The sequence below is a fragment of the Fundulus heteroclitus genome, chromosome 3, assembly GCF_011125445.2.
Source record: "Fundulus heteroclitus isolate FHET01 chromosome 3, MU-UCD_Fhet_4.1, whole genome shotgun sequence".
In the NCBI taxonomy this organism is placed as follows: domain Eukaryota; kingdom Metazoa; phylum Chordata; class Actinopteri; order Cyprinodontiformes; family Fundulidae; genus Fundulus; species Fundulus heteroclitus.
In genome coordinates this window covers 44,859,746-44,873,379 of record NC_046363.1, presented here as the reverse complement: position 1 = coordinate 44,873,379, position 13,634 = coordinate 44,859,746, and the positions used below count along the sequence as shown (strand labels likewise).

Sequence of the window (13,634 nt, the reverse complement as noted above, 5' to 3'; positions counted from 1 at the left end):
AGCAAAATCCTGCATCTTATGGAACTGATAACTGCATAAATAAAACCCAGTTAACCAGAACCACAACATGCATCTATTATGTATTTATGAGATGAGTTTTAGGAAAGGAAACCAGTCGTGTTCTTGCTGCAAACATAAATGTTGCACCACATCCCCAGATTCTCTGTATTCGTCGACACCATATTTTCAACATAAACAGCTGTTTCAACATAATTGAGAAGATAAAGTTCATGTTTTCTGTAAGACGTGCTAGATGGTTAAATTATTAATTTATTTACTCAAACTATGCAGGAGCCTTAAGCTGCTGTTCTGTGGTTGATTGGAGCAGAGGAGACGTGTGGGGAGCCGCAGTAAACAGGATATCGCTAATATTTCAAAATGATTTCAGTCGACATTTTAACACAACAATGAACACAATAAATGGACATCCATGTTATAACATGAAACAGTATGTTGAATAATAAACCTGAACCAATAAAAGACTAAACAAAAGCCACAGATAAAAAAACAAAGGACACAAAAACCCAGTTAATATTTCCATACCTAAGTGGATAAGGAGTAGATAACTAAGGAATAAACAGGTAAGAACAAATAAAGGTTACAGAAAACAAAATATACATTAAATGGAAAGCAGAAAAATAAAATTGCATCCAACAGACTTGATGTATTCTGTGCTACTATATTTGTTGTGGGTTAGATAAAGAGTGTCTGGCATTAGAACTAGGGAATGAGGGGATCACATCGACTGTGAAGAACATAGCGTGATCCTAAAGCAGTGACCAGAGAATACCACATTGACATTTAAACATTAAATTCAATTAAATTTTATTTATAGAGCACCAATTCCCAAAACAGATCATCAAGGTTCTTTCCAAAGTCAGCTTCCATCAGATCCTCCAGGTTGGTGAGAAAGTTTCCTCTCTAAGGAAACCCAGCAGGTTGCATCAAGTCTCTCCAAGCAGCATTCACTCCTCCTGAAAGAGCGTAGAGCCACAGTGGACAGTCGTCTGCATTGTTGATGGCTTTGCAGCAATCCTCTGTTTAAAGGGTTTTCCAAAAATCCACTTTATTACGTCCTGCTTCTTCTCTTCTCTGACTGACTGCCTGAATGAACAGCCGTCATGCCTCCCTGGAAATAACCGCTTCCTTTCTAGAAGCATCTTGTGCCTCTCTGGCGTCTGCAGACTATTTCCCGTCACCTTTGATTTGATTCTTTCCTCCACAGCAACAACTTCCACACCACAGAGTGTCATCACTGCCACCCGTTGCCTCCATTCAATGATCAGAAAAAGATTCCTTTTTTTTTTTAAGCTTCCAACTTTAAAATAGATCCAAACAGATCAGAATGTCTTAACAGGAGAAAAAAAAAATCCGCTTCACTTCAAATGTTCTGGTATAAAATGGAGAACCCTCAATATTAGGGTCCAGGATTAAGGCGGTCCATCATCCGGTTTGTGAAACAGACTTCTTACTTGGTGGAGCTGCTGAATGTGGACTTCAGAGTCATATATTTCAGTCCAAATGTGTTTTGTGGATTATAGAGGAACTGGTACACATACCAGGTCCTGGTATGTGTACCAGAAGAAGGAGGTCCATTTTCAGCATCTAGTTTAATGTGGAGATTTTTGAGACTGCTCCTCATCTCCATCATGGTTTGTGATATTTGCTGACAGATCTGAAGCAGATGAGACGACAGTCAGCTCCTCCAAATCTGAGGCCGCGATTTTCAACCAGAAAACCGTGGACTGTTCCCTCGGGGGCGGATGTGAAACTATGAAAACTTACAGAGGAATTCCATCATAGGATTGTGTGACATGGATCAGGAGTAAAACCCTAAAGTCCTGGATGCTGAAACCAGCTTCTGTCCTCGGAGATAAGGAGGGGAGCTCCTCAGAGTAGAGCTGCTGCTCCTCCATCTTCTCCTCCGTCCTCTGGGACGGTTTGGACATCCAGTTCAGATGCATCCTTTGAGGGTCGGTGTCCTGCAACTTTTAGACACATCCCTAATCCAACACAGCAAATCGATTTGGTGAATTAGCTTCTTAGCATGCCTGCTAACGACCATGCTGTTTGATTCAGGTGAGTTTCAGCAGAAACATCTAAAAGCTGCAGAGCTCCTTCAGACGTTTCCTGGTCCAGACGGACCCAGAACTCACTGAGCTGAATGCATTAAAAATATGCAAACCAGGTTTTATTTCCTGGTCAGAAAAGTAACCGAAGATTTAACTGAAATATTTATTTTATTCACCAATTTTCTTTTACATGCACTAAACTCTAAACTAAAAGTTGACCAAACCTCTCAGTCAAAATCAAAGATGTCCTCAAACATTGCTTGAAGTGCAGAGAGCTTCTCCTCGCCGTCTTTCCCCCGCCTCCCCTCCGCCCCCCCACCCATCTGAACACCGACCACTCCTGCAGGCCACAGCTTCTCCTCGGTCCTCCCTGCTGGGCTTTCTGTCAGATCTCTGCTGCTGCCCGCCGTCTTCCTCTTCTGGTTCAGAGACGCGGATTTCACTTCAGGATTTATTGTCCAAGATGTGCTGCTGATGACTTCAGTCTCTGAAATATGAAACATACAGCTGACTTTGGTTAACCTTTCAGTCAGATTAGCTGGTTAGACTTTGTCACTTTGTTGGCAAATGTTCAATTTAGTTAAATTCTCACCAAACTGCGTTGCTAAGACAGTAAATAGGAAAAATTTACATAATGGAGCAGAACGAGAACACCTGATGAACAGTTCTCTGGAGCTTACAGGTTTCTGTTAACCCAACGCCAGGATGGAAAGACATCAGCAATGAGCAGCGCTCTGCCAAAGTGTGGGGGGGGGGGGGGGGGACGCCCCGCAGGGTCACAAAACACTTCTTTCCTTAGATGATTTGTTGCTTATGTGTTAAAACGATTTAATATTTCCTTATTTGTGAAACAGATACCAAAGTATAACTTTACAAGATGATCAAAATGCATTTGCAGCACTTCTTTTGTAAGAGTTGTCCTTTCTTTATGTAAAGTTATAACTTGTAGGGATGGGTTCTTTTCACATTTGAACCGATAACCGGCACCTGGGAGCGTTATGGAGCTTATGGTGGAAATCTGACCTCACACAAACCTTTAAAGAGACATTTCCATGTGTGAGAATAAACAGAGCAGTAGTTTGTAGGCTAGTCCAGGGGTCTGCAACCTTTACAGTCTAAAGAGCCATTTTGCCTTCAGTCCACTTGAATTAAACTCGTTCAGAGCCGTAAATGTTGCCTGGCCTTTTGAAAATAGACAAGTTATAATTTTTGATAAAGATCTACTGTAGGAAACATGTCATTGTTAATGAAACACCATTTATGTCTATTTTGAGGTTTAAAAAAAGAGAATGGATGGGATGTTGATATTTGTGGATAATGATGTAAAACAAAATCTGCTTCCAACATAATTAAAAAATATTGATTTAAAATGAAATATTAGTGGCACTTTAAGCATAATTCTGTTGTGAAAATTAAAAGCAATTATTCCAAGAAAGAAAACTACTAAAACCTGCATTTATTCTCATTATTACATTTAAATACCATGATAAAAATATAATTTTTAGCCAAAGTTATAGAGAGCCACTGTGGAAGGTCCACAGAGCCACATAGACCCCTGGGCTAGACCACATGAAGGAGGACATTGTGTATTTCCCTGCAAATGTTACCTTTCTACTAGTATTTGTACATATTGTTAGCAATAAATATTCCATTTGACCTTAAGAACTTGTTGTTGGGTATTTTCTGATGCATCTTAAGTTTTATATTTAGAGTGGACTGAAAGCTTAAGTTGCAGGAAATGTCCTCCATTTGTACTTGAAACAGTGAAAATGCTACAGCTTCCTCCTCCAGATGCGTCATGCTTTAGGTGAAATATGACAGCCGCTCCACTATACTCTAAGTTTCTGGGGAGAACCCTGCTTTATGTTTACTGACACATTAAAGGTAATGTTTTAGTTAAGTTAAAACTACAGTTAACTAACCTGTTGACTGATCTGAGCTGCAGCTGGACTCACAGCAGTCGCAGACCGACTCGGACCCAAACAGCTCCACCCACCTGCAGAAAGACCAGAACAAAAAGTCCATCCCTCAATAATTCACAGGATTTTTTACACTTCTTCCAGTAAAACAAGACAAACCTTCGGACTTTTGTGTCATAGTTGCAGGACTTAGCTGTTGGTGTCGGAGCAGAACTGCCCACAACCATGCTGCAGTGCATGTAGAGCTGCTGCACGAGATAAAGATTCAGGTTTTCTGTCATATCTGGACTTTTTAAAGCAAAAAGAAGTGTGAAATATAAAGGTTATAACAAACTTTGCTCACCTGACCCGTCATTCCCTTAAAGACGAAGGCATCAAGAGAAAATCTCACTGCGTTGTTTTTGTGGGGGATGAATCTGGAGCGGCCGTTCTTACTTTCAACCATGCATCTGGATCAGGAGAGACGGGGGAGCGCAACCTAAATGCTTTTCTGTTAAAATATCAGGGTTTTCTCTAAAATAAATGCCAGATGGGGATTACCCAAAGTTAGTTACGACTGGAAACTGAGGCGTGGAGGTGTGGGACTCCTCTGGGGTCACGTAACATGTGTGGACGTACAGTCGCTCATCTCTGGACAAAGCTTCCGCCTCAGCAGCAAAGAACATGGGCTCACCGAGGACAAAGTGGTCGGACCTGGAAAGCTGGTTCCACTGAGCTGGAAGGCAAATGAAAGGCACGTCAATGTAATCTAAGTTTTTAACATTGAGGGGGAAAAAATAAAGAGCATATTTAATTAGTTCTGCAATTCTGGCTGTTTAACCGGGTTAGGCTTGTAATAATTTTTTTCTCATGTCTGAAATCAAGAAATATGTAGTGATAAAGTCTCCAGATGGACTGTGAGCTAATATGGTAAAGAGTTTTGTTCATTTGTCCAGATTAAGAGGAGGAAATCAGGATAAATGTCTGAGGCAGTGGGTTAGAGATCTAATAGACAGGCACCCCACCCAGAAACATAAAAGCTCTCTGTGCTGAGCCTAGTGCTCTTCACCATGGTGGTGAACTTGCTAGTGAAAATAATAAAAGCAGTCACTGTCAGTTTGCCTTTTGTCCCGTTTAAATGCAAATTACATGTTTTTAGACAGAAGAGCAAAATTGTGTTTCATTTATTTAGTTTATACCTACAGCCCTTCGTTTGTAACGGCCAACCAGACAGACAAAGTGCTGTACAATAAAAAACAAATAATAAAAAAAAAAAAAACATAAAAATCTTTCAAAAACAGAACAAATAATAAAACTTAGAAATCTTCCTGGATTTAAATAGAGCGTCTCAGGATCAGAACGGTTAAGAAAATAGTCTCAGCTTTAGTTAAAAGGCGAAGGTGGTAAATGCTTCATTCAACTATATTTTGAATCTTTGTCCAACCCCCCCAGATTTCTACCAGTACCAGTAAACTGAAGCTGGTGGCGGCATTCTCACCAAACAAAATGGTATTTTGTTCATTTAGAAACAGGAAAATAATTCAGGTGAATTTTTGCGTTCCTCACAGTTACCGCTGGTTACCGTTTCTTGGTGTCAGAACAAATTCAGCAGAGTTCTTCATCTTCTTCAGGACCTTCTGCATCTGCACCTTCGGAGTGTATCCGACTTTATACGAATAAACAAACCTAAACGGTTAAAGGCAGCGTGCAAGTTAAAAGAAACAAACGTGATTTCAGCTCCGCGATGAAACGTGGCTTAAACCCAACCTCACCTGTTGAAATAACAAGCCACCGGCATGCTGAAGGGCGCCGCTCGTCTGATCGGTCCTCTGGGTTTGGGCGGGTCATAACGCAACATGTTAAAGTAGACAATCTGGTTGTTGATCATCTGTAAATAAACGGAGGAAAAAATGTCAGTTTAGGCCTTTAAAGTCTTTCGTGAGTCCAGCTGGGTGTGGACATTTGGAACAATTGATTGGAAACCCGTTCCTGTTTTTAGTGCATTGAGTTGATCCAGTTTGTTGGGTTCTGTCTCTCCATCTTGTTTTTGCAGGATTTCAGTCTGCCTGTCACGATTGTTTTGGACATAGGTTGTTGCTCTTCTTAGTGAAACTTCTCCTGCTACTGATGCTGACCAAGCTCTGCACTGGTGGCAACACAAGTGCAGAGCCTGCAGGTTCCTGGTCCCTCTTGGACGTCCATTAACACAAATAAATTTCAAATTGACAGATACATATTTATAAATGTTTCTCTTTTTTTTTCACGTGGAGCCTTGCGACAAAATTTCACTCAAATGTACATCATGAATGTGCAGCTGGATGACAAAGTCTGTCCATCATTGTCTGCAGCATTCAAGGCCTCTTGTAAGGATCCTGCAGCAGAATTGCTCTTCTTTGTGTGTTACATACATTTATAGAAAAAAATCTCACTGATCTAAACTGCATGAGACAGGGCACACCTTAAAAGAAAACTGGCATCATCCGGGAAATGCCTGATTGGTGCATCTTCACCACGGGGATTGGTTTAAAAGGGAAATTAAAGGATTTCTAAATTATGGAGACTTTAGTGTCTTGAGACTAAGGAGGGATGTGTTCACACGTAAAATCAATTAGGGTTGTCAAAAGTATCGATACTCAAACGCTGTATCCGGATACAACACTAATCTGGCACGGTGTCGTATTAAATATTTAGCATATGAGGCAAACAGAGAAGGAAAACCCAAAAATCCTGATAAGTCTGTGAGCAAACAATCCTTTAAAGTGGTGCAACAAAGTCAAGCAGCACAATAAACAGGCCAAACATCTCAAGGACTGACATCCTGGCCTCCATGATGAATTCCAACATGTTAATAAATTAAAGTATTTACATTTTGATACCATAATAAAAATGTAATTTGTAGCCAAAGTTATAGAGAGCCACTGTGGAAGAGCCACAGGTTGCAGACCTCTGGGCTAGACAACATGAAGGAGAACAGTGTGTATTTGTTGCAAATGGTACCTTTCTACTAGTATTTGTACATATTGTTAGCAATAAACAACATTTCATTTGACCTTAAGAACTTGCTGTTGGGTATTTTCTGACGCATCTTAAGTTTTATATTTAGAGTGGACTGAAAGCTTAAGTTGCAGGAAATGTCCTCCATTTGTACTTGAAACAGTGAAAATGCTACAGCTTCCTCCTCCAGATGCGTCATGCTTTGGGTGAAATATGACAGCCGCTCCACTATATAGTTTCTGGGGAGAACCCTGCTTTATGTTTACTGACACATTAAAGGTAATGTTTTAGTTAATCAAGCAGCACAATAAACAGGCCAAACACCTCAAGGACTGACATCCTGGCCTCAATGATGAATTCCAACATCTTAATAAATTAAAGTGTTACTTTAATACATTAAACATATAATTGATGCTGGCGCGGCCGGTGGTCCGCATTCATGTGTGATTAGCTGTGGCTGCATGCTACTAGGCATATGTTATATTTGGGTTATTTAACTTTTATTTGCACACTTATTTAACTAGCATTATGTTGAGAAAGCATGTTGAGATTGAAAAAGGTCAGTCTTTCATGTTAAAATATTTTTTTTATGGCTTTATCATTTTTTTAATCCCGTAGTATAGAAAATTGTATCAAGTATCAAATATTTTCCTGGGTCTTAATATCAAGTTTTACATTTTAGTATCATAGCAACCCTAAAATCAGTTGGTTTTAATTAAAACATGTGATCCCGATGCTTTCAGTCTAACCATTGTTATCATATTATAATATGATCCATGTCCACCATGGAGTGTTGACACTCACGGTACGCTTGGTTCCGCACATGCGCAGATCGTACTCAAAGTAAACGTGATCTTCAGTAGACCTGCTGACTGAGCAGGTCCCCAGCTTCAGGTGAGAACCTGCGTCTCCGGAGCCCAGGACGCTCCTCTCCACCTGCAGCTGCATCTTGTTGCGCTCACAGGAAGTCCTCACGGCGGCCCCCGACACGCTGGGCGGGCCGCTGGCGTGGGGCCACACGGGCAGCAGCAGCTCCCTGACCGGCTGCGGTAAAGCCTCCTGCCCGGTGCCTCTGGCCGGGGAGAAAAAGTCCCTCCGCAGCAGCGGCAGGTCCGAGTCCAGATACATGGGCAGGCTGAGGTAGCGCTGCTGCAGCAGGGTCGCTGTTTGGCCCCTCGGCAGCAGGAGGCCGGTTCGGTTCGGGCTTTGGACCGCCTGACAGGCTTGATGGGCGGAGGAGAGCAGGAGGAGCAGCAGCAGGAGAACCATGATCGGGTTCTTCTTCTTCTTCTGATTTTTTATTGGCGGGTGACATCTAACGTTTAGATGTATTATCGCCATCTACTATGCTGGAGTGTGGACCAGAGTTTCTCCCTTTACTAAATCCTTACATACAACCCTGTTTCCTTTAAAAAATTTATAACTGCTTTATTTATTTTATGTTTAATTAATATTTTATTAAGATCTATTCTCCCTATATCATATTTCATTATTTCTTGTTTTAGCTTCTCTCTACTTATCTTATACTTCTCACAATGAATTATTACATGTTCCACTGTTTCCATCCCCCTTCCACATTCACAACTACCTGTTGGGTGTTTACCAATCATATTTAAAGTTTTATTTAACCCAGTATGTCCTAATCGTATTCTTGTCATTACTACTTGTTCTTTTCGATTCTCTCCAATTACCTCCATTTTCCCTACTTTCTTTTGTATATGAAACAAATGACGACCTTTAGTTCCTTCTTCCCATAATTGTTGCCATTCAGAATTGATTTTATTTTTAATAATTGATTTAATTTCTGATTTACAATACTCTATTTCCATAATTCTAATTTGTTTTAAAGACATCTTAGCTAATTGATCTGCCATTTCATTTCCTTCAATACCCTTATGAGCTGGTATCCACATAAATCTAATATCTATTTGCATTTGTCTCATTCTGAATACCGCTTCATAAATTTCGTATACCAAGTCCATGCGACTTTCAGATGAAATATTTAATATAGACATTAGTACTGATAATGAGTCTGAACATATAAGAACTTTTTTAGTTTTATTTTCCTCTACCCACTGCAAGGCCATTTTTATCGCTATCATTTCCACCGTGTAAACCGCTAAATAATCAGGTGTTCTTTGTTTCATACATATATCTAATTCAGGAATAACATAAGCAAGTCCTGTTTTGTTTGTAACTAGATCTTTTGAACCATCTGTATATACAATTGTATAATTATTATATACTTTATTAATTCTATCACTTACAAAATTTACCCAGTTATTATCCTTATTAACCTGCATTTTTTTACTAACCTCTAGGTCAACATTTATATTTGGAAACAGCCAAAAGGGAGTAATTGAGTAAGGCACCGCAGCACAGTACTTCATTCCTTGTATTCCCATTTCCCTAGCGGATTTATTTGCTGCCCATGCAAAACAGTCTCTTTTTGCTTTTCCACTCTCCCAACATGTTCTCAGTATTCCTACTGCTGGATTTTTCCCCTCCTCCTGTCCCTGCAAACTCACCCAATAATTAAGCATTATTTGTTTTTGTCTTAAATATAAAGGCCTTTCTCCCATTTCAACCTGTACTGCCAAGGAAGAAGACGTTTTCAACGCTCCACAGCATAATCTTAGAGCCTGATTTTGAATTACTTCTAATTTATTAATTATAGTTTTTGCAGCTTGCTTATAAACTACACATCCATAATCTAACACTGATCTTATCAAGGCTATATATATCTTTTTTAAATTTATTTTATCTGCTCCCCAATTTATACCTACTAAACATCTCATTATATTTATAACCTTTTTACATTTCCCTTCAATATACTTTACATGATCTCCCCATAAAAGTTTGGAATCAAACATAATTCCTAAAAACCGAAATTTACTTACTTTTTCTATTTTTTCTCCATACATTTTTAATTCAATTTCCTCTATTTTCTTCCTACTAAATACAACTGTCTTTGTTTTATCTACTGAGAATTTAACTCCCCAGTTATACGCCCAATTTTCAACAGAATCAATAGCCTTCTGTATTTTCTTATATACTATTTTTACATTTTTCCCTTTCCTCCACAAAGCTCCATCATCAGCAAACAATGATTTCATGACATCCTGATCTACTTCTTTAAAGACATCGTTAATCATAATGGAAAATAATAATGGACTAATAATACTTCCTTGTGGAGTTCCATTATCAATTTTATATTTATTAGATAATGCTATTCCCATCTGTACCTGTATATCTCTATTTGACAAAAAATCTTTAATCCAATTATAAGCCCTTCCCGTAATCCCCATTTTATATAATTTTATAAGCAATCCGTCTTTCCATACCATGTCATATGCCTTCTCTATATCAAAAAATACTGCTACAACTACTTCTTTATTAATTTGAGCTTTTCTAATATCTGTTTCCAGGCACACCACTGGATCCATTGTGCTCCTTCCTTTTCGAAATCCACTTTGACATGAATACAATAAACCTTTACTTTCTACATAGTATGTAATTCTTTCCGTTATCATTCTTTCCATTACCTTTCCTAAACATGAAGTAAGTGCTATTGGTCTGTAACTTGAGGGGTTTGTTGGATCTTTTCCTGGTTTAATGATTGGTACTATGACTGCTTCCTTCCAATTAGACGGTACTCTTCCTTCTTCCCATACTTTATTATATAAGCCTAGAAGTTTTTCTTCAGCTTGATCCCCTAAATTTTTTAACATAATGTAGTTTATCTGATCCTTTCCTGGAGCTGTTAATCCTGTTCTAGATATTGCTCTCTTCAGTTCTTGTTTAGAAAAATAAACATCCATGATATTTCCTGGTGTTATTCCATTTCCTAGAATAAAATCATTTGCCATCCTTGTTTTTTCTCTTCTCATTTTCCCCTGTTCATTTAAATTATCCGAACTATGAATCTTTACAAATGTTCTTGCCATTATTTCTACTTTCTCTTCATTTTTTATTATTATTCTTTCTTCGTGTTTTAGTATTGGATATGTTCTCATCTGTGTATTTCCCCTCATTTTCTTTATCATTCCCCACACATTGGCTATAGGTGTAGATCTACCTATTGAATCACAAAATTCTCTCCACTTTGTCTTCTTTGCTTTCTTAATAATTTTCTTTGCTTGTGCTTGATTTTTTTTATATTCAATTAAATTTTTGTAATTATGTGTTTTCTTCAACACTCTGAAAGCTCGATTTCTTTTCCTTATTGCTTCACTACACTCAGGCGTCCACCAAGGTACCCCTTTCTTTATGTTTTTACCTTTGCTCACCGGAATTGTTGTTTTTGCTACTTTTATTATAACTTCCCTTATCTTATTCTCTATACTTTCTATATCTAACTCTAAATTTACTTCTGCCATGGATTTCTCACACATATATTTAAATATGTTCCATTTTGCTTTATCAAAAACCCATCTTTCCTTTCTTCCTCCCTCTCTCTTCTTTTTAGGAATAAGGACTTTACAATAAATTGGGAAATGATCACTCCCTACTGTTGTTTCTTGTTCTATTTCCCATTCACATAATCCAGCTAAATCACTGGACACCAAAGTTAAATCTATTGCTGAACATTTTCCAGTATGCACATCTACTCTTGTCCCTCTTCCATCATTCATACATACTAATTGATTATCTTCCAACAATTGTTCTATAATTTCTCCATTCGCATCAGTTCCTTGTACTCCCCATAAATTGCTATGGGCATTAAAATCCGCACACCAAATAATTCTATTCCTATTTTGTCCCTGAATTTCTTTTAATTTATCTAACTCTAATTTTTTCCCCGGATTGTAATAATTTACTACAATATATGGTTCTGCATTTATCCAAATTTCCACCATAACGTACTCTTCTTCTCTCCCTTTCTTAATCACTCTAAATGGTATTCCCTCCCTAATGAAAATAATACATCCCCCACCATTACCTTTAACCCTATCCAATCTAACCGCTTCATAACTTAATATTCTAAATTCTAATTGCGGTTTTAACCAAGATTCTTGAATACAAATAACTTCTGGAGCTTCTTCTAATTCATTAATAAAATATTTTAATTCCTGTCCATTTGCTATTAGACTTCTTGCATTCCATTGTAAAATCAAGACCATATTATACCTATCCTATCGATACTGCTTCCTGACTGGCCTGAGCACTAAGCTCATCTCTCACTTCCTCCCATGTTATTTCATTAATGCTAAGATGATTTGCTGCTGCTTTCACAATAATTAGAATTCTTTCAGTTTTTGATTTAATTTCCATAGTTGCATTTATAACCCCTGCAATGAATGTCACTAGCTTTTTTAAGTCCACATGTACTTTATTTTCTTTTGTTTGGTTCAATTCTGTATCCACTCTATTTTCCACCTCAACTTCTGTTCTTTCCTTTACTACTTTAACAGCTTCTGCATAGGATAACTTGTTTCTTACTCTAACTTGTTGAATCTGCACTGCTCTCTTCATTACTTCACATCCCCCATATGCCACACTGTGATCACCACCACAATTACAACATTTTGGCTGCCTGCTCTTGTTGCATTGTTCATATTCATGATCTTCTCCACATCGTGCACATCTTCTCTTTCCTTTACATGCCTGTGCTGTATGTCCAAATCTTTGGCATTTAAAACATCTGATCGGTTTTGGAATATATTCTCTTACATTATAGGTCAAATATCCTAAATACACTCTCTCTGGTAGTCTTTCTTCATCAAATTCAATCAGAACACTTTCACTGTTCTCCTTCTTTCCATTTTTAAAGGTCTGAATCCTTCTTACCTCTTTAATTCTTCCCCCTCTGATATTTGATTTTATTTCTTCATTTGAAACCTCAATTGGGATCCCCCAAATCACTCCCTTCCTCCACTTACTTCCTTCTTGTACCAAACTCACGCTTGTCACTTTATACTTTCCAACTTCTTTCATCCTACTTGCTCTGTCTTTTTGTTCCTCTGTATTACAGATTACCATTAAGTTACCATCTCTCAACACTCTTGCATTTGTAATATCTCCCACTTGATTCTTCAGAATCATAGATAGCTTAACTGGACTGATTAACTGCAATCCCTTCTCCTCATTAACCCTAATAATCACTTTGAACTCTCTTGTCTCCCTTTCCATTTCTTCCTCAGACTCATCCCATCTTTTTTCCACTCTACCTCTCTTCTCTACACCTGCTTTCGCTAAAGAATTTCCTCTTTTTAAACTCATCCTTTCACTACTTGATGATTCACTACTTTCGTCACTTTCAATCTCTATACTATTTCCCCACTCTGATCCATTCACAGCACAGCTGTGTCTACCTGCCTTATGTTTTGTCCACAATTTTTTCACCAATCCACGGGTCTTCCCAACTGGATCCTGATCATTTCCTCGATATCGGCTTCCTTGAGTCCAACTTAGTCTTTTTTCTTTATCTTCATCAGTTCCTCTTTCACTCCTTTTCTTTGTCTTTTTAACCATTTACCTGCAACTCCCAATTCCAACTCGTTTAGCTCCTCCGACCTCACAACCATCCGCTACCACCTCCCAAGACCACAAACCCATGATCGGGTTAAACACCTTTAGATGATTTAATGATTGTAAGAAACTTCTCTCTGGTCGCGCTGCGGCGGTCTCTGTTCTCAGAGTCCAATTAGGAGCACCTGCGTCAGAAAAG

At 38.5% G+C, this 13,634-nt stretch overlaps 1 protein-coding gene across 2 annotated transcripts; it reads right to left on the bottom strand.

Moving 5' to 3' along the window:
* Positions 1 to 2,216: 2,216 nt before the first annotated feature.
* Positions 2,217 to 13,634, bottom strand: zp3d.2 (zona pellucida glycoprotein 3d tandem duplicate 2). Of its 2 annotated transcripts, none has more exons than XM_036135510.1 (9): positions 13,519 to 13,634; positions 7,769 to 8,229; positions 5,743 to 5,858; positions 5,553 to 5,656; positions 4,532 to 4,706; positions 4,335 to 4,440; positions 4,151 to 4,236; positions 3,995 to 4,068; positions 2,217 to 2,559 (listed from the first exon to the last, which is right to left on the bottom strand). In XM_036135510.1, exons 1-9 carry the CDS (start codon positions 13,520 to 13,522, stop codon positions 2,300 to 2,302), a joined length of 1,386 nt encoding a protein of 461 aa, XP_035991403.1. In that variant the 5' UTR covers positions 13,523 to 13,634; the 3' UTR covers positions 2,217 to 2,299. The 2 variants fall into 2 exon arrangements, with proteins under 2 accessions (XP_035991403.1, XP_035991401.1); XM_036135508.1 differs by having other exon boundaries at positions 2,219 to 2,559; positions 4,151 to 4,239.

Coding starts and splice junctions, on each gene's coding strand:
- zp3d.2 (XM_036135508.1), bottom strand. Junction 5,657..5,742: donor GTGGCTTGTTATTTCAACAG/GTGAGGTTGGGT, acceptor TTAACCGTTTAG/GTTTGTTTATTCGTATAAAG. Junction 4,240..4,334: donor TTAAGGGAATGACGGGTCAG/GTGAGCAAAGTT, acceptor TATCTCGTGCAG/CAGCTCTACATGCACTGCAG.